We start from the raw sequence: 19,408 nt of genomic DNA on the forward strand, positions 1-19,408 counted from the left end.
GAGGGCAGGAGGCGGATGCAATGCCAAACCTGAGGAAGAACCCTGTAGCAGCCTGGGAGATCGCTGTCATTCACAAGGGTCAGCATCTGCTGGTAAGGGAATTTTAGGAAGCACCGTCCGAACATCATGACAGGGTTGAGCACTCGCAGCGCAGGAACCACGCATCTAGGCAAAGAGAGGACCAAAAGGGAATTAGAGATACGAGAGAATGTGGAGTTCGTTTACTCCCCAAGTAGCATGAAACAGAGCATAGCACATTTGCCAAATAGACACTTAATACCCCTACAGCGATAAATGGCCTTTAACTGCTTCTGACTCCACCACCCCCTGTAAAGCTGGGGCAAACCCCGGCACTCGGCCTCGCAGAGGCTGCCAGGTGCCCGGGCAGCGCACGGTGCCCTGTGCCAGAGCTCCTTGATCAGCTCTGCCCGCTCTTTGTCCCAGGAGGCTTGCAAGGACCCTCCCAACAGTCCCGGCAAGGCGTGAGCTCTGGGGCAGCCTTCCCCCCGAGTGCTCACCAAGGCTCAAAGGGCACAAGACCCCAGTGTCTCAGTGAGAACGACTGCCTCCTCTCCCACACCGCTGTTGCCCTGCCTGAGAACTCAGCCCTTTGCCCCGCGGTGGAGGGCACAAGCCCGAGGCAGTGGGGGATCACCCTCTCCCAGCTCCTGCACCCCACGGCTCCATGCACTCTCTGTCCCCATTTGCACTTGTTTTACAAAACTGCAGCCCAGGCACTGACTGGATGACTCTGCCTGGGAGAGGGAACAGCACAGTGAACTCATCCCTCTTGGAATTAAACCGACACCCACCGCAGCACAACAGGGCTGAATCTGCCTGCAGCAAGAACAACTTCTGGCTTAAGTCTGAGAACATTAATGCTCAAAAGAACCAGAGGGAAGCAGAGAAATCTGACCTCACCTTCCACATCAAGGACTATTTTCCCCTTCATAAGATCTTGCTTTGAGCTTCCCCTCACCAGTCCTGCCATAAGCCCCTTTCCCCTTCCCATGCTCCTTCGTTAAGTGACCCAGACACCAACTCTCAGCACGCTGCTCACTGCGGCCCAAATGGATGTTGTATTTTGGCTGCAACCCAGCACAAGTCCACCACTTGCAGGAAGGAGGAAAGATGGCCCTTTGGAAATTTATTACACCTCAAGCACCAAAACCCAGGCCAATAATGAATAGAATGACTGTTCCCTTTAGAAAAAGGCTCAGGGCCACGCCTGTCCGTGGAGCACAGGTGCTGCTTTCAGGACACTGCCCATCTCACATCTAGCTGGGCAGAACTACCTCATTAAGCAACACTTGTCACTGGGAGATGGATCCAGCAAACCACGTGCAAGGCAGCGTGGTGCTGGATGCACGAGGAGAAACGACGAGCTGCAAGGAAAGCGCCGATACCTGGCTGTGAGGAGCAGCGCCGACACCGCCCTGCCAACACCGTACACGTCCACCACCAGAGCCAGCTCGTAGCTCTGCAGAGTGTTGGAGCACAGGGTGACCTGGTGGAAGAGAAGAGCATCGAACACTTCATCACTCCCAAAAGCCACCGTCCACCTGTGCTGTCCTCCGGTTCTCGTTCCACGGGCAGGAAAGGGAGGATTTTGCCCTAACTCTTCTGCTGGTCCACAGACAGAGCACAGTTGCTGGGAGTAACAAAAGTCTTCTGACATATCTGCGTTGTTAAATACACCTTGCGCTTACCAGGGCACATGTAACCACGATTAGATTAATGCTCTACTCCCCACTGTATTAAAATTAAAGGACTAATTTTTAATCTCAACTACAACAGCATAAATGCAGAGGCAATCTGTTGAATTCAACAGATTCAGCTTTACACTGGGAAGCTGAGGGCAAAATGCAGCCCAGCAGGTGCTGTCAGTTCATGGCTGCCAGAGATTTTTCAGTCCCCACTGGAGATCACGGCAGTGAATACAACTCATTCTGCTCATCAGGAGGGGACAAATAAGACCGGGAAGAAAAGCAAAGTGCTTTATACAATGGCATCTCTCTTTTTAACAGCCACCTTCTGTCCTCACCCTTCCTTCGCCCACTTTAAATCAAAGAAACTGCTCCAAGCAGCTCTCAGAAACAGATGAATGGCTTCTGCACTTGACCATACGGGACATGATCTTCAGCTGACCATTCTGGGAACAAAGCAGTGGTCCTCCAGAAAAGCCCCAGAGTAACCCAGCTAACAAAAGCCCAACACCAGTGCAGATATCCCCCCGCGTTACGCTCAGAGCTAGCGGTGCTAAAGCCCTCCCATCCCTCAGTGAAGCTCCAGCTCCACCCGCTTCTTCCCATACCTGGATATCCAGGAATCCCAGGGGGCGGATGGTCCCTCTGCGGGGCTTTATGCTGAATTCTCTTGGCCTGAGGTGACGGTGGGCTCCCTTTCTCTGGAGTAGGCGAGTGTTTTCTGTGATCTGAGCAAGACTGCTGACACTGGGCTCTCCCAAGCCGTCCCCAGGAATGCGAAGGTTGAAGGTGAGGGGCACCAAGGAGGTGTTAGTGAGGCGACATGACAAGGTGTGAGGAAAGCCTAGGAAAATAACACAAATATGAATTTATGCACCAACTGTCCCATGATTCCTGATGTGAATAGCCTGTTACGATAAAACCGGGCTTGGAGTTTAGCTCTTTTCAATCTGAAGTACAGCTAACTGAGAAGTTACGCAAGGAATTAATTGTCACTTGAGCTCCCTTTTACGCTGATCGCAGAGATTGCTTCCTTGGAAATGGCCACTCTTGGCGATGCTGAACCCCAGAAGTTTCTCTCTCTCTAGCTGTGAGGAGCTCTCTCGCCTGCCCCCAAACCTGCACCAATTAGTTCTCACTTACAAGTGTCCATCCAGATAGACCATTTATTCTCAAAATTCAATGCCCTGTTGACTCTGGGAACACTCCCACAGTTTTCAGTATATAAAAGCGGGTATTCTCATCGAGGAGAAGCTGCAGTAAAAGGAGGGAAGGATGAAACTGGGAACAACAGCATGACGCAAAGCACTCTAACGCAGTTTCTCGAGGCAGGACCCTTAAGGCATCTCCTGCCTGGGGCTACCAGACTGAAAACGTGACAACTCATGGCCCCGCACTGGAGGCAAACCTGATGCTTGCTCAGAAATCAGCAGGAGCCATGTTCCACCCCACCTAACAAACAGGACACGGCTTCCACACTGCACACTGCCCCGCACAGGTCGGCATCACTTGAGCTGTGATACTCGCCTTCCCTCATGGAAAAGCAGTGACACAGCCACACCTGGGGGGGTGTTCTGCAGAGACAGGACATCAGCCCACAGCCTGCTCTGGCCTGGACATCTGGCTCGGCTGGCCAGCTCTGCGAGAAGGAGACATCTCCCGTGGCCTGCTCACCAAGCGTCGTTTGAATACAGACGGGGAGGAAAACCAACTGCAGCCACAGCGGGGGGGTTCTCCGTGTCCAACAACAGTGACCACTGCCCACCTCCAGCAGTTACTCCAGCAGGGAGGCAGGAGGGGCACAAAAAGGACAAACACAGACTTCACAGTTCCAAATGAGACCAAAGTCGCCAGATGCAGGTCAACAGTCAGCAGCACAATACAATAGCTGCCTTCAGCTGAAAAGCCCTTATTAATGAAATTACATTAGGGAGGATGAATCTCCTGTTACATCTCCGCATTTCTGTCTGGTGTGTTTCTTCTTGTTTTATTCAAAAGGAAATAAAGAAGTAGCAGAGTGGTGATGAAGGGAGGGGAGAAGCAGCTCAGGAAAGGCAATGAGTCTTCTTAAAAAGTCCATGAACAGCATGAACACACAGAGGCATCCTGGGCACAGAATGATAATGGCCCTTCAATCAATCCACAATGGATTTCACATTTAAACTGTCGAACATCTCAGTCAAAAGCCTTTTGTGAGACTGAGATGGAGAACCAGAAGCTGCATTTCAACGGGGACGCTCTGGATGCTCAGCCCCAGGCTCTGTCAGCAGAGCTGGGCCTGTGGTGGGGAAGGAGGAGCCCATGGTCCGAGGACATCAGTGCCTGATTCAGAGCTACTGCTTGGGCATGTTACCTGGTGGGTGACAACGAGGGGCCCTCACAGCGCTAATTAACATCTGGCACTAAAGGTCAGGGGGGTAAATGGTATCCCTGCCTTGCAACAGGAACATTGACCCAGAGCAGCTACAGGCCAGTATGTGCCTTGAACTCCCTTCTGCTGCAGGCCCATCCCCTGGGCCCTCTGGGACAAGGACTTTCACAGTCATTCTGCTGTCAAGGATTGAGAGGTTGGGGCTGAACAGACTACAAGGACACCAAAAAATACTGACTTTCTATCCCTTTGGTCCTACTGATCTCACGATGGCACAGGACTGCCTCGGCAACCAGCAGCCCTGGCTTTAACACCCTGAAGGCTGCTATGGAGGAGCACAAGTGACAGATGGTCTTATGTTAAAATGCTCCATTTTGGTAATTCCCAGAGCTCTCAACCCGTGGACCAAGCCCAGGGCACACTCACCGAAGGAGACATCACCGAAGTGGAGGGCAGGGACGTCGAAATGAAAAGTCGGTCCAATGACGCAGCCCCTGCAAGGACAAAGACAGGCAGAGGAGATGTTGGCTTGGTTAGAGAGAATGGCAAAGCGCTCAGCTTTCCGTACCGCTCGGGTGGGTAAAAGCTGCTCTCAGAACCACGGTGGGTTTCAAATCAACCTGTCACCCCCGTGCTCAGCACAGCACCCATGGGGACAGCAGGCAGCCAAAGCAAAGTGGTCAGCACCCGACAGCTGCTGCTGAGGCTCAGGGCACCGCGGCAGGGTGTGCCCCCAGGCTGCCGCTGGCCCCAGGAAGGTCCCGGAACAAGCGATGGCTCTGTGCCTCGGTTTCCCCACCCGGCATGTGATGGACAGAGGTGTCCACACAAAAGGGGACTCACTGTAACGAGCCTTCCCAGCCACGGGTTCCCTGCTTTGGTATTTCTTAGCTGGAACTGGTGTTTCCACGGAGTATATGAACACCTTTCTCAGAAGACCTGATCCACACAATCATTACGCATGCAGGACACATGAATCCAGGGGAGCCCCAAACATCCATTGAGAAGAGCAGCAACAGTTCTACGCAGAGGACAGTTCGATCTTGGAGGGAAGTATCAGCTTGTCACCAGTGCACCAGCTGACACACCCAAGGGCACCACCTCGCCCGTCCCTCAACTCAGCAGACAGGCTCCAAACTCCAAAACTCACTCACATCCACTGAAATCCGTACTCGAAGCTGCACAACAAACATTAATTGACTTCATGGTTGATGACAATCAATGCCAGCTCTGCCTCAGTTAAAAATCAAGGGCCACAGTGAACAGTGCCTTCTCATTTTACTCACAGGACTGCCACTGTCATTATCCACAGGTTCTGCACATGAACAGACCCCAGCAGCCCGCGGGAGGGACCTGCGTCCATCCCTGCTGTCCCATTTCCAGCATCCCTTTCCAAACACCAAGGAAACAAGCATCCAGCACCTCCTAAGGTTGGTTTCCATGTAACGAGTAATCACCTATGGTCTTGACGCCTTCTGACCGCATAGTCAAAGAGCACTCAAAAACTGACTTTCAGGAGTTTCAATCCAACGCTACTTCTAGATTCTTGCAGTTGAATCAGCTCCTAAGAATAAGCCTGGTACCAAACCCCTGCTGATGGTGAAGTTCCCTCTCCAGGGACCTCACATAACCAGACTTGACCTCCCAAGCCCTAACAGCTTACTCCAGACGGAGCAAAGGGAGCAGATATGCTTTCCATCACAGCATTTGCCAGGAGACGATGGAAAAATACCTCCAAACCAGCCACAACTGGGGATGACATAAGGAAACTGCCAAGGATGAGCCTTGCCAGGCAAGTGGGGAAATGACTGCCCCTTCTCCTGAGTGCACCGAATCTGTGCTCTGGGAAGTTAAACTGGAATGACCGCCCAGAAGGCTCAGGCAAGGAGCCAACCCAGAGCTAGTAACAGTACAGCTTGCAAGAGAAGGGGGGAATAGGCAGTGGTTTTGACAACAACTGTGTTTTACAGTAGCATTATGTAATGCATGTGTGAAGAGAGACCAGGGTCCTGGCAGAGCAGGAAGAATAACAACACAAGGTGGGAAAGGAACTGCTTGAACTCTCATCCCCGTTCCTTCCTTTGCATCCCAGTGTCCCACCAGCCAGCTTTCCTCTGTTCAAAAGAACCAGAAGCTTTTCTCCATGGAGGATGAAATCCAGTGCACAAAACCTTCCGAAGAGGGAGGCTCAGCTGGACCTGGTGGGTGGACATCTCAAGGGCATCTGAAAACAAACAGCTTGAGCTGTGGGGCTGGAGAATGACAGAAGGGCTGGAGAGGGATCCTTGAAAAGCAAGACAGAGCTCAAGGAGGCAGATGCCGTCTCAGGGAGGAGAGGACTGCAATGGGAATTGCTGCTGAGAGACAGCTGCATGGGAGCAGGCGGGTGTGCTGGGCTGCCATCAGATGGGCTGCATAGGAGCCACCATCCAGGGAGGAGGAGTACAAGGATGGGGAAGAAATAAATAAAAAAGGACCAGCAATCCTCTTTCACTGAGACAGAAGGTCTACACTGAGCCCAGGGGAGTGCTGGCCAAACAGGGCAGAGAGTGGCCACAGAGAAGGGGAGGGCATGATGGGCACTGAGAGTCAGGGCATCACTGGGCAAAAAAGGACCACTTCATTTGGCTGTGGGGAAGCCAAAACACAACCGTCCCTCTGACAGCTCCTTCCTTCCCTCCCCAGGAGCAAGGCCACTGTGAGGCAGAGGCAGCGGGCGCTGTCCAAGCAGTATCCAAGGGATAAATGCATCCTTACCAGCAAAACCTGCCCTGGCTCAAGGAGAAAGCTGCTCATGCAATAACACCCTGTGACCAGTTTGGGGGAGGAACAGAGGAGAATAAATTATTTGATTGTGAAATGTTCCCTTTTGATTTCCAAAAAAAAGCAGCACTTTCCCTCCAAACACAAAGCCAATGTAATTCTTTCTCTACTGAGCTCAACAGACCTATTCACCACTCTTCTCTTGCAAAGTAATAACCTTTCTGTTCTTTTTTATCCATTTCCCTCATTTTATTGGTAAAGTCGACCGCAGAGTCCTCCCATTGCTTTACTGCCTTCGTCTAGAGCCTCCCAGCAGCGGCAGCCCAGGAGGCTGGTTGCCGAGGAGGCACAGCCAGCCCCACAGCTCCAGGGCTCCCAGCACCAGCTTTCCTGCCTACACCACGTCACCCCACCAGCCCGCGGTTAAAGACCAGCTGGGACAAGTTTGCATGCTGCTGCGGTCCTGACAAGTGAGCTTTGCCTCTCCTATCATCAGCTTTCTTCCCCCTTCTCCCTTTTGCTTGGTGAGGATTATCTCTTGCCGTGGCACCAGCCGCAGAGCTCCCCGTCTGCCCCGTCAGCACTGCTCTGGCTGCAGAGAGGAGGCACCACCACAGCGCTGGCTGCACAAGAGGACAGCCTGTCCCAACCCATGAGCATGAGAGGTGATGCTGAGGCTGCTGCTGCCCATTTGGGATGGATTATTAACAGATTTTAAAAACACTGCCTCTGGCTGCAGCCACCCAGGCTGGCCCATCCCCAAAGCCCTGCTGGCCTTGCTGTGTGTTCAGGGGGGTGGCCCAGACCAGCTACCGCCCAAAGCTGATGCCATCCCGCTGTCTGACGTGGCCCAAGGGGGAATGAGCTACCTGTAGGAAGGAGTCACTCCAGCTCCTGGGTACCCGGACTGGGCAGCAGGCATCTCCACACCTTTCCTGTACAGCCTCCAGGCAAATTGTTTTCCAGCACAGGTAGTCACTTAAAGCCCCGGGGCTCTCACACAGACACGTGTTGGAACCTGCTGCTGCCAGATTCTGTGCAAACAGCGTCCTGCAAAGTCACAGAGCCACCCGCCCAAACCATGAAGGCAAAGCTGCTTCCCAGAGGAACCCAAGACTTTGAAAGATAAACGGGCACAGGAGGCATGGTCACAGGTGGCAGCAGCTCGAGGGAGCTGATCCTGCCCCTCTGCTCCACTCTGGTGAGACCCCCCTGCAGGGCTGTGTCCAGCTCTGGGCTCCTCAGCACACGGAAGACATGGACCTGTTGGAGCGGGGCCAGAGGAAGCCACCAGAGTGATCAGAGGGATGGCACGCCTTTCCTGCGAGGACAGGCCCAGAGAGTTGGGGTTGTTCAGCCTGGAGAAGGCTCCGGGGAGACCTTACTGTGGCCTTCCAGTACTTCAGGGGGGCTGGTAAGAAAGATTTTGACTGGGTTTTTAGTAGGGCCTGTCACGATAGGACAAGGGGTAATGGTTTCAAACTTAAAGAGGGAAGATTCAGACTAGATATAAAGGAAAAAATTTTTACAGTGAGGGTGGTGAGACACTGGCACAGGGTGCCCAGAGCGGTGGTAGATGCCCCATCCCTGGAAACATCCAAGGTCAGCCTGGACGGGGCTCTGAACAACCTGATCGAGATGATGATGTCCCTGCGCATTGCAGAGGCGTTGGACTAAATGATCTTTAAAGGTCCCTTCCAACACAAACTATTCTACAATTCTACGATTTCCTCTCACAGATAATTACGCTTCATTTGCTGCTGCAACTGCAATGTTCAGACTGGAGTCAAGGTTAAAGAGCCTTGACTCTTAGCGTGAGGATGCTAGGATCCAAGCCAAGACTAAGACCTTAGACAACACCTTTTTTTCTCTGTTTCATCCTAAAATGAGGTAGGTGGGAGATGATTACCCAACAGCTACAGATGCATACACCAAGCTCCTATAATCCTCCTCACCTGATCGTCAAGGTCACAGGCTCAGGGGATCCAGTCACACTGAAGCTGAATTCTTCTGTGAACTTCCCCAGGACGGTGGAACTGAAGGAGATCCGGATGACCTGGAGCCCGTCTGGAGAAATGATGCCCTCCTGGGGGAGGAAGGTGAAGCAGGAGCCCAGAGCTGTAGCTGGAGGGACCAAGTTGAAGGCAGCGTCGATGGCTCCTTTGTTAAACAGGACCACCTGCAGCAGCAAGAAAGCAAAAGGGAAATACATAAGGAATCTTCCTTTCTTACAGAAGGCTGATTTGTTTTCTGATTAACCAATTAACATCTGTAAAATGCAGAAGATGCTGTGTCCTGCTGCTTGGCAGAAGCCAAAGAAAATGCAACAGGACAAGTTCTGCCTTTGAGTTTTTCATGCAAAGCAGTGACAGCTTCATAGACACAGTCACTCGGGGTTTATTCCACTAACACAGAGCAGCCCACTTCGACTTGCAGCGCAGAGGAGCCGCTCAGCATCACCAAGCCGATTCAGACCTGTCCCTAAGAGCAACGAAGGGCACTTGCAGCTTTACTAGTGAATCATCACACAGCTGATTCTGCTCCCGACAAGTTCGATCCTGCCGAGGGCACAACACATTGCAGCCAACAAGTTTACTGCATGGAGAAGACACCTCAGGGCAGCACTATCACCAACTTCAGAAGCACTCCCCAGCTCTCCTACGGTATGTCATTTAGGATTCTTATTTTGTCTTTAATGGGATACTTTCTTAGTCTTTGCTCAGACAGATGTGTCAGGAAAGGATGAGCGTGCGGTGCACAGCAGCTCCGTCTACTCCAAAGAATTTCTCTTTCCTAAACATTCACAGCCACCACCTAAGACTTTACCATTATCAGAATAAACTACAAATTTAAAACTAAGCCGTATTTTGTTGAACACTCGAGAGATCTACTGCCTCAAACAAGTGACATAATCCCGCAGCACTTGTTGAGATTCAGCTCTTCTCACGTTGGGCGAGCAATGCCCACAGCTGCTGCCAGTCACCAACACACCCACCCAAAGCAAAGCAGTAAAGTTTCTGATTGCTGCAGGGTCAAATCCTGCCATTTCCATGGAATTAACTATCTGCTTCGGATTTCTTTTCCCTAAGTTTTGTCCTTGTAAAACCTGGTAGAAAAATTGAGACAGAAGCATTTTTTAATTTTGCAGCTGCTGTTAAAGATATTCACGTATTCAAGCTCTGCAAGGCTAACCTGGAAACTACTCTCTCCTCTCACGTCTTTTACACCTCAGTTACAAATTGCACTCAGGGATCCTGTGCTGAGCTGAGGTTTACCTTCAGTCAGCACAGCACTAGCAGTATCATCTACTTAGTCACATTTTCTCAAGTAATGAAAATAATAAAAAGATAATCAATAAAGTATCACCATTAAAAATGCATAGAGAGCACAATATTTTGGTAAGAAAACACCTTAATGCATCCTTCCCTGCCCAGTCAAGCTTTTGAAAGTATTGCCTCATTTCCTGCCTCTTTCAGTTGCCCTATCTCATTTTTTTGCAGAAGACACCATTGGCAGGGGAGGCAAATACGTAGAAAGTTCCTTTGCCTCATCTCCAGAAATGCTTTGCTCTTCACAGAGATGCAGCAAATCTGAAGAGTGGCGAGAGACTGGTCAGCAAGGGGAAGCACTCCCAGTTCCGCGGCCAGACCCAGCTCTGAGCCAGAGGCTGGACAGATTTCCTCCAGCTCCCAGGACCGGCAGCACGCACTGACCCGAAAACTGGCTGCAATGGCCTGGAGTTCAAACTCAGTACATTTGTTCCAGCTGCTTTTTAACAGCCCGAGTACAAAGGTGCATTGCATCCAGGGCTGAAACAAAAGCCTCTGAATATTTATCTTTTTGTCCCAGTGTTGCTTTCATCTGTCAAGGGGGTATTTTTTCACATGAAGCCTCCCAGCTGATCCCCAAGGAAGGTTGCCAAAAAGCACGGATTAAGACTTCACAAACAGCATAGGCACCTTTCAGATCCCATCAGAAGTATCCAGATTCTGGGAAAGCCCCCAGACTTGACTAGTATGTCAAACAGTCCCTGCTGACAATGACCCGAGTTGCCAGAAATCCCACAGACCCACGAGGCTCACTGCTGCCCCGGGAGCCATCAGGATCCCCCCCAGCCCCTCAGAATCCCGACTACTCACCTCATAGCTGTGGTTTAATCCAACAAACACCTTCCCAATGTCCAGCTGCTCACAGCTGAAGCGGAGCCGAGGCCCTACGCCTTCCCCTTTGATGCGCAGGGGCAGCCTGGTCTCGCGGCCTGCGGAGAGATTTCCACTTCAGTACAGTAATTGCCTCTGTTATCCCGGACTGTCCAGGCTGCCTCAGTGCTCCTCCCTGACTCTGGCCTGGATGGGAACAGCTCTAGGTGCTCCAGGAGGAGACACAGGACTCTTCCCTGCCCTCAGGAGATATGCCTTGGGGCTGGCTTCTAATTTCTAACCAACCCCTCGGGCTGGTTTCTCATTTAGCCATCATTTAGCGATGCTGAGTTTAAAACACAATCTGAATTTCTTCCCATGTTCTTAGATGAGCTCTGAAATCCATTCAGTGAAGGCACAAAGCTCATGAAACAGAACTGAAGATAAAAATATGCCATCTGTACTGATGCAATCGGAGACAAGAGCACAGGAGCCAACAAGTACGAGCCCAGGCAAGGCGAAGCTCCCTGCTAACGGCGCTGTGCACGTCTGAGAGCTGCCTAGAGCAGGCAGAGCATCTCAGCACTGACACACAGCTCCGTGCCCGGGGCTCCAGGGCTCACCTCCTGCAGCGGCACCTAAATACCACAGGGCTTTGTGATCTCCAGAGAGCAGCACTTGCCTGTGCCCACCATGATACCGAGAGCTCAGCTTTGTAAAGACACCTTACCTGAGGCATGCTGAACAGGTATGGAAAACCTCACTGCTGAGGTCAGAGAAGCCATGAACATACTGCTAATACACACAGCCCTTGCTGCAAAGGGAACCGAGACGGCAAGGCTTATAGCTAAACTCCAAGATGATCATTTTCTTCCATAAGAAGATGCTAAGATGACAGGGTGGGATCCTGCAGTCCGAAGGCTGTTCTGAACCACTGCAGCAGCCTCAAGTGCCTGAACCCTGGCTCCAATTTGGGCTTGGGTCTCCCTGCCATCCCATCCTACTCTGCACAGAAAGCAAGTAGCACAAGGGGAAAAGAAAGGCCCAGAAGTTGTATCTAACCTTCAGTGTAGCTTTTGTGCAGAAATATTCCTCTCTCCTTTTGTGTAATGCTCACCGTTCATTAAAAATTAGGGATTGAAGGTTGATTTTTTTTTTTTTTTTTTAATCTGCTGCATAGTTGTTCCAGAATGTCCAAAACTACTTCCTATTGCAAAGAGCGGCCCAGGTGGGACAACACAGTGACTCGATCACAACTTGAAAAAACTCTCCCTGGGAACAGCCCTTTCAGTGATTGCTGACTTTCTGATCTTGCAACCATGGAATGAGGACCTTTGATAATGTCCAAGCCAGAAAGGAAGAGCGTGGGAGCTTTTGTCGAATTCAACATTTTTGAAGTGGTTCCAGACAAAGCCCAGCTGACAGCAGAGATGACAGGTTGCACAGCTCAGGCATTAATTGGAAGGCTGTGTATTTCTATTTCCCAGACACCATAAGAGAGGCGGTACTGGGTGCTACCTGTCAGAAGATCACTCCACCTTGCATCACATGTGGCTTAATTTTCATTAAAAACTCTAGGTCTAAATAATCAAAGCTCTTAGGTAATGGCAAAGATTTCCAAGTGACAAGCTTTTGTCCATGATCATGCTGAGACACACACTCCCTGGCCACTGCAATCAAAAAATCAGTGGCGGTTCTTCCCCTTCTGCAGCAGGCCCTCACCCTCTCCAGGTGGTCTCTGGAAACCATCCTTTCTTCTACCCCTACGCTGAACTTAAAACTTTAGGAAATCCCAGAAATGTTGCTCTTCCTCCTTCCAGGTGAACCGCAGAGCGGGCTTTTCCCAAAGGAGGAGGAGCAGACTCAACTGCAGGCAGCATTCAGGAGAGCTGAGAGGGAAAAAGAGAGAGTATGTCCTCCTGCTCCCTGGGGCTTCCAGGAGCATCCAGCCTTTGCCCAAGGCCTGGCTACAGCTGGGCTGTGGCCCTGGGATGCTCCCACCGGAACACGTCCCCGAGCACACAGGCCAAGGGCATGGAGGGGCTACAGCCTTGTCCTCAGTCCCAAACCCACCCCTGGTGCTGTGGAGCGAGCACTGGGATCTCAGCAGGAATAACGCAGCGGCGGGTCACAGGGTGCACAGGGTGGCGCTGCTGCCTCGCTTCCAAATAAATAGGGGTCTAGGTGGCCCAACAGCACGGGGCTCTGCTGCCAAAGGCCTTAACTTCTGCTGCTTTCTGACACTCAGTTGCTTGCTCACAGACTGTCCCCGTCCCTTGTGACTGGTTTTGAACATGATTCTCATCTGACCACATCAATAGTGTTACATGATGCAGGACAGTTCTGTCACAAGCTAAGGGACTGATCATCACGTGGGATTCTGCTGCTCCCTGCAGGAGTGGCTTAAGAAAGGGTCTTGCAAGGTGTAACCCAGTTCAGTTCTGTGTGCGGACAAACCTAAAACTGAATTTTAGGTGTCAGAGCCCCCACCATGTGCTTCCTTCCAGCACTCAAGAGCCACAGCTTTATTTGCATGAATAACTAAGGAAGTTCATTTTGAGATTCAATATTTGACGAGGGCAAATTTCAAACCACTTCTTAACTGCCAGCTTGGCAAGTTGCACAGTGCTGATTAGTTCTGTAAATCACTGCATGCAGAAGCATCTGCTTGGCAATTCAAGGAGGCACCTGCAAAAAAGTGGAGGCCAGCAAAGCCCCTTTCCAGAGGGGCGTGAGATCCAGCTGCACAACTCATGGGGCTGCACTGGGAAAAGCTCCCAAGCATTCCCAGCAAGGGACACACACCCTCTGCAAACCATCCTCCAAAGGCGTTGTGACTGGCATGCCAGTGCATGAGGAAGGCAGTCACGCTCCTTAGAGGAATCAAGAAGCAAAGTTAACTGACTCTCTAGTTAAAGATCACTGTTCTCTTCTTTAAACTCTTCTTGCGCTCAGGGACCTTGACTCTGGGACAGTTTCCACCCTGATAATACAGGGGGTCAGCTCTGGTTTGTAAGGGAGGGGGCTAGGTGCATCATTTCAATGACCTCCTTGAGGTTCTCTTCCAAGGAGCCAGTGGGGGAGTTCAGTTCTCCCAAGGGTCCATCAGGACCTTTTCAAGAGCAGGCTTCTCTTTCTAAACAGATCATTTGCTCATCTCTGTTTCCTGTAACTCTCAGACCAGCTCAAGGGTTGCATGTAAGTAGTCTTCCTATTTCTCTGCAACAAAAACGCTCTCCTGGCACAACCCCTGGAGATGCCTGCAGCAAAATGATGGACACCCCCATCACAAGAGCAAAAATCCCAGAGCCAGAAGCACAGCACTGAGCGAGGAATCCCTCAGGCGCAACTTTTTAAATCGATCCTTTCCTTCCACAGCTCTAGCAGCTGCAGCTGGGAGGCAGGAAGACACTTTGTGAACACAAGCCCTGGGTAATGACTGTAGGGGGCATTTGCCAAGTAAACCCTGCACAATTACAGTATAAATAAAAAGCTGTTTCGTGACATTTGTATCCCCCAGCTTAGGGCAGTAAGTAAAGCGACAAAGCAGCTGGGTTAGTGACTTCAGCACACTCCAGAACAGGCGCCTGGCTGCTGGAGGACCACGGGCCTCACACCTCTTCCTCTGAGACAGGGAAAAACCATCATGTTCCCTGGATGGAAGCCTGACAGCGCTCTCCCAGTCTTGAAAAACACCTTAAGCAGCACCACGCAGAGACAGAGAGGAAGGATGAGGTGACCCGAACCCCGCAGCCTGCTGCAGGCACTCCCTGCCCCGTGCTAGCACAGCAAGGCCATCACCTCTCCCAGGGCACAGAAGGTGCAGCTCACGTGGGCCAGAGATAACTGCTCCCAGCAAAAGACGTGATGGCACTTCTGTCAGACAGGATGAGCATAAAGCTTGCCTAGCAGACTGCTCGGACTCTGATTTCCAGGGAGGGCGCTCACCCCGCCGAGCACAGCAAGCCCTGCACAGCGTACCCGGAGGCACCACAGACTCAGAGCCACAAGGTGACAATTCTCACGTGCTGGCCAGAGGTGTCCTTCTGCAGACAGCCCGTGCTCAGCAGGGCTCAGCCACCCAAGGTCTGGCAGTGTCGGGGTAGTGAGAGGGGATCCAGGCTCTGGAAGCACATTTGTAACTCAGCTCCTACCGCCTCAGGACTCTGATGATGCATCCGTGTAATAAAGACTCCTCCTGGAGGCAAATGCTCTACGGGGACGTGGTGCTCGCCCACTGAAGCTGTTTAGCTCTGGAGCTCTTTAGCCTCTACAGGCACCTGGCAGCAGAGCAAATGCTGGCAAACCCACGGCATGAGAACTTATCCCTTCACTGCCTTGGTTGTTCTGGGGTCAGTGATCCAGGCTTGTAGCCACACATCCTGAGGGCTGGCCTTGGACAGGAGACCACCTGGAAACCGCAGGGGCAGTGGGCACGTGCCAGCACCCTGCTGACCACTGACCCTTCCTACCAACTAGACAAGAACCGAGGGGGCTGCAAGACTACTTGCGCCTCCACGGTGGGGAACAGAAGCAGGAGAAAGGAGCCGTACCTGAGATGTCACAGTAGACTGTTTGATGATAGACTCTGGCTTCTCGGGGTCTAAAGATCACGTTAACTTCAGCTGAAGAATTTGGCCAGATATCTCCCTCCTGAAACAGAAGGAGACAGCAAACCACTTAGCTTCAAATGTCACATTTCTTGTTTTCAACCACAGCTCTATAGCCTTTATTTAGAGCATCAATGAAGAGCAGGGAACAAGCAACACTTACCAACAAAATTTAGGGGGGTTTGGAAGCAGCTTCAAAAGAACTTTCTAAGTCTCTTACCTTTACTGGCATCTGGTAGAGGCATTTTGTTAAATTAGGGCTATAATGAAGCCACCAAACTGGCTCACGCTCCAGTGAATCCAGTAGGATTTCTCCAGAGATGCCAGCCAGTTTAAGAAAAAGGTCCCTCTCGCCTCCAAACCTTCCCATGTATCTCTGTAGCACTATGGCTACATGACGACTTTTACTCAGGTCAGGAGAGATTTAACAAATCAAAGAGAATTTCCCATTCTTAGTTACAAAGGTGCTGCCTCTTATAGCCTTCACCTGTACATGCCCCTAAGTATTTAACGTACTGCGGTGAGTGGGGCACGCAGCACCAAGCAGAACGAGCCCTCCTGCCTGGGGATAAAAGAAGAACAGGCTCCTGCCCACTGGCGGCTGCTTCTGCCCCGAGCCGTGAGCAGCCAGCCAGCACGCAGGCTCCTCCAGCTGACGGATGATCTGGGAAAGGAGTTGAGAGACAGATGCACCCTGTTTCTCTCTGCGAGGTGCACACGCTCCTGTGTCCCTGAACACAGGCTCAGAGAAGAAGAGATGGGATTTGCTTACAGCTCCACACCTCTTTCAACCAACAGGCTCTTTTCCGTGTCATGCTCTTGCTCAGGGATTTAAGTCTGGGCCATGCTACCAGTGTGTCTGCACCTCTCTGCTGCTTCCTCGGGGTCTTCTCTCTCTGCTTCTCGCCCAGAGAGTCCTGGCACTGGCGCTCAGTCCCAGGGAGCCTTGTCGCACAGTTTCGGAGGCATGCCTGGTTTCTAAAGGCTCTCACTTCTTGCAAGTGAGACACCACTTACATCCCCTGAACCCCTAGCATTACCAATGTTCCTTGTGTGTTTGTTGACATAAATAGAGGCACCTCTGACAACTGTAATAACACTCGACAAAGGAAGGAAAATATCAGCTTATAGAAGGAGACGAACAGAGTTCTTTTTCTATCAGCAAAGCGAGGCTTTGATTCTGCATGCTGCTGGGTATCCTCGCTGCTTTGTCCAGAAGAGCCTTGAACGGAGTGGAGCCTCTGGCACTCCTGCAGCATAAATATTAAGTAACTATAATACTTCCCATCGAATTAGCCCTTATAGCTCAAAGGACAGCCCCCACAACAACTGAAGAGCTATGACATGGGGAGTTATTGGGCTGCAGCTGCAAAGAATTCCCTAAGGCACAGCCTGCTCAGCGTCAACAGAACAGAGGGAAGAACTGTGAAATAACTCACAGAAAATACTGTGGAAATTCCTGGGAAATTAAAATGGGCTGTTGAAGAGGTTCCTTGCATTCCTGCTACCCCACAGGGGAAAAAAGAACTGCTGCTTGAAAGGAAATGCTTCATTACCCACCCTTGCAGGCTACTGCTACACGCGTCCGAGCCTCGGGGCACCTCAGGAGCGAGCCCCGTGCCTGGGCGACGTGTTCTCTATAGGAGGGCAGCGGAGTCAGAGCATGGAGAGCCACCATGGATGGTAACCAGGACAGATGTAAAACTATGCAGTGCTGTGAACATGGTATTGCAACACTTCTGGCTGAAACACTTCTGGCCTCAGACAGGCTGCAACTGGCAGGTGGCATAAAATACAGACGGTGGATGTACGATGGTACAGCACCACCACTCCTGCTGTCCTACCCTGGCTTTGCTACAGCATAAAGCACGGTGATACAGGAGGGGATGGCACACCGGGACTCACAGCTACACAAGTGATCTCTCTGCAAGAGCCCAACCGTAAATACATGGCAGATCCTATCTCTCCTCCCTCAGCCCCTAAATAATGAGGATCTGCTAGATCTCCACCCATCGGAGTCAGAAAAAGCTGGTCTTGAAAAGCCAGGCACCACCAACTGCTGGTCAAATCACCTGCTTTGCTTTGCAGAGGGGGAAGGCAATCCATGGAAGGAAATCACACTCAAAGTAGTCAAAGAAAAAAAAGACAGAGCTGGCAACAGAAGTACTAAAATGACACTCAAAGTGCATCCTCTCAGCTCAGGGCACTTAGGAGAAAGGCAGTGCCACAGCTAACATCTGCCTCTTTCCATAAATAACAGAGCCCACAGGGAACTGTGGGATGGACCACAGCTCCACTGGAGATGGTGCCTTCCGCCAAAAACCAAAGTGCTCTGCAGTAGCTTCTCATGTGGATGGGGACCAGCTTGGTTCCCCAGCTGAGGTGCAGGTTTGCAGCAACAAACACCACTGTGACCTCCTGGCCCAACCTCTGGATCAACAGTAGCACCTTCGTAACCTGGACATGCTGTCGACCACCTCCATCAGCCCAGAGTTCACATGTGACACTGAGGAGTCACTACCAGGCAAGGACAGGACAGTGAGGACTTGTCAAGGTCAGTGTAGCAGTAAGTCCTCGTCCTCCCTCTCCTCTGGTTGCCATTTCCAAGGAGTCAGCTCCCACAGGTCTCCAATGGGACTTACAGACAAGCTGGGGCAGGGAGGATGCAGCAAACAGCAAGGACTTTGTCCCTTGGGAGCCACCTGGGCCTCTATCACATCTGCCCCTGCTGACACATCATGTGTAGATGCAAAAATAAACCAAATTTGAGATGTGCTCAGAAAGTCAGAGCTGCATATCAGCTTGTTTCCCACAGGCTTGGGCAACTGCTCAGAATGTTCTCATCCACATGGTAATTCCAAAATCACACCTCCTCTTTTCCGTTGTTATTTCCATCAGCGAGTAAACCCTATACAGACTGAAGTGACCTGCTGCAGCTTCTACAGATTGCAGCACCTGAAAATACTGGCAGCTAACGGTCCACTGACATAAGGTCCCATCTCTGGGGGGCCTCTCCAGCAGATTTTACATGGCAGTGCACGAAGGGTGTCTGTCCAGGCTAAAAGTTACAGGGCTGTCACCGCAAAGAAGGTTGTGGAAGCCAGCAGCAGTAGAGTTTTAGATTCTACATTTAATAAAAGTAGAAAATACTTACTACCATTTGATGTAAAGACACCCATATGCCATGGGGAAAGACAGGCATGAGCAAAAGTGAATGTGAAATTGATTGTTCCATCAATAATGGAATTCATGGAAATCAAAAGGTTGATAATGCTGGACAAAACAGAAGGGGAGAGACTCATGTGGTAGCCCACTTATAGTCAGTCCTAGAGCAACCTGTGTAATATTCCATTCAGGAAAGGTTTCCCCTCGAGACTTGAGGCCAGGCTACACTTTATGTCCGAATGTCACTACATGGAGCGCCAGGACTCGGCGCTGTGGGCAGCCAGACTTCTGGACCTCACCTCAAAGCATTCAGGAGCTTAAGAGCAGGTTAAGCTACTTGTAGAGACAGTCTGACTGTAAAGCAGCAGGAGCCCTGAGGCACACTCCAAAATCAGCTCTGACACACCACAGGCTGGTCTTAATGCTCAGCTGATCAGCTCCCTCTCTCTACAACATTCCCACTGCTCCGACACAATCTCTCGGTCACATCTTGCTGCTGTCAGCTACAGTGGTGTGAAACTGCCGCTGTGCCAACATTGGTGGCTCTCAGCCTTATATGGGATATAGGAACAACTAAGAAGAGGAGATGATCCCCTTCCTTGAAAAAAAAAAATAAATTAGTTTCACCTATTTTAAAAGGAAGAAGAGGTTGAG

The 19,408-nt window shown here is 51.1% G+C and overlaps 1 protein-coding gene across 1 annotated transcript in view; it reads right to left on the reverse strand.

Moving 5' to 3' along the window:
• LOC141955369 (hydrocephalus-inducing protein homolog) overlaps positions 1 to 19,408 on the reverse strand; it is a 96,466-nt gene that overhangs the window by 41,418 nt on the left and 35,640 nt on the right. Inside the window, 7 exon segments of the mRNA XM_074895208.1 lie at positions 30 to 165; positions 1,407 to 1,507; positions 2,315 to 2,550; positions 4,504 to 4,571; positions 8,796 to 9,019; positions 10,980 to 11,098; positions 15,533 to 15,632. Of these exon segments, the coding sequence (XP_074751309.1) occupies positions 30 to 165; positions 1,407 to 1,507; positions 2,315 to 2,550; positions 4,504 to 4,571; positions 8,796 to 9,019; positions 10,980 to 11,098; positions 15,533 to 15,632 (984 nt within the window).

This window comes from Athene noctua, unplaced genomic scaffold (genome assembly GCF_965140245.1).
Source record: "Athene noctua unplaced genomic scaffold, bAthNoc1.hap1.1 HAP1_HAP1_scaffold_162, whole genome shotgun sequence".
In the NCBI taxonomy this organism is placed as follows: domain Eukaryota; kingdom Metazoa; phylum Chordata; class Aves; order Strigiformes; family Strigidae; genus Athene; species Athene noctua.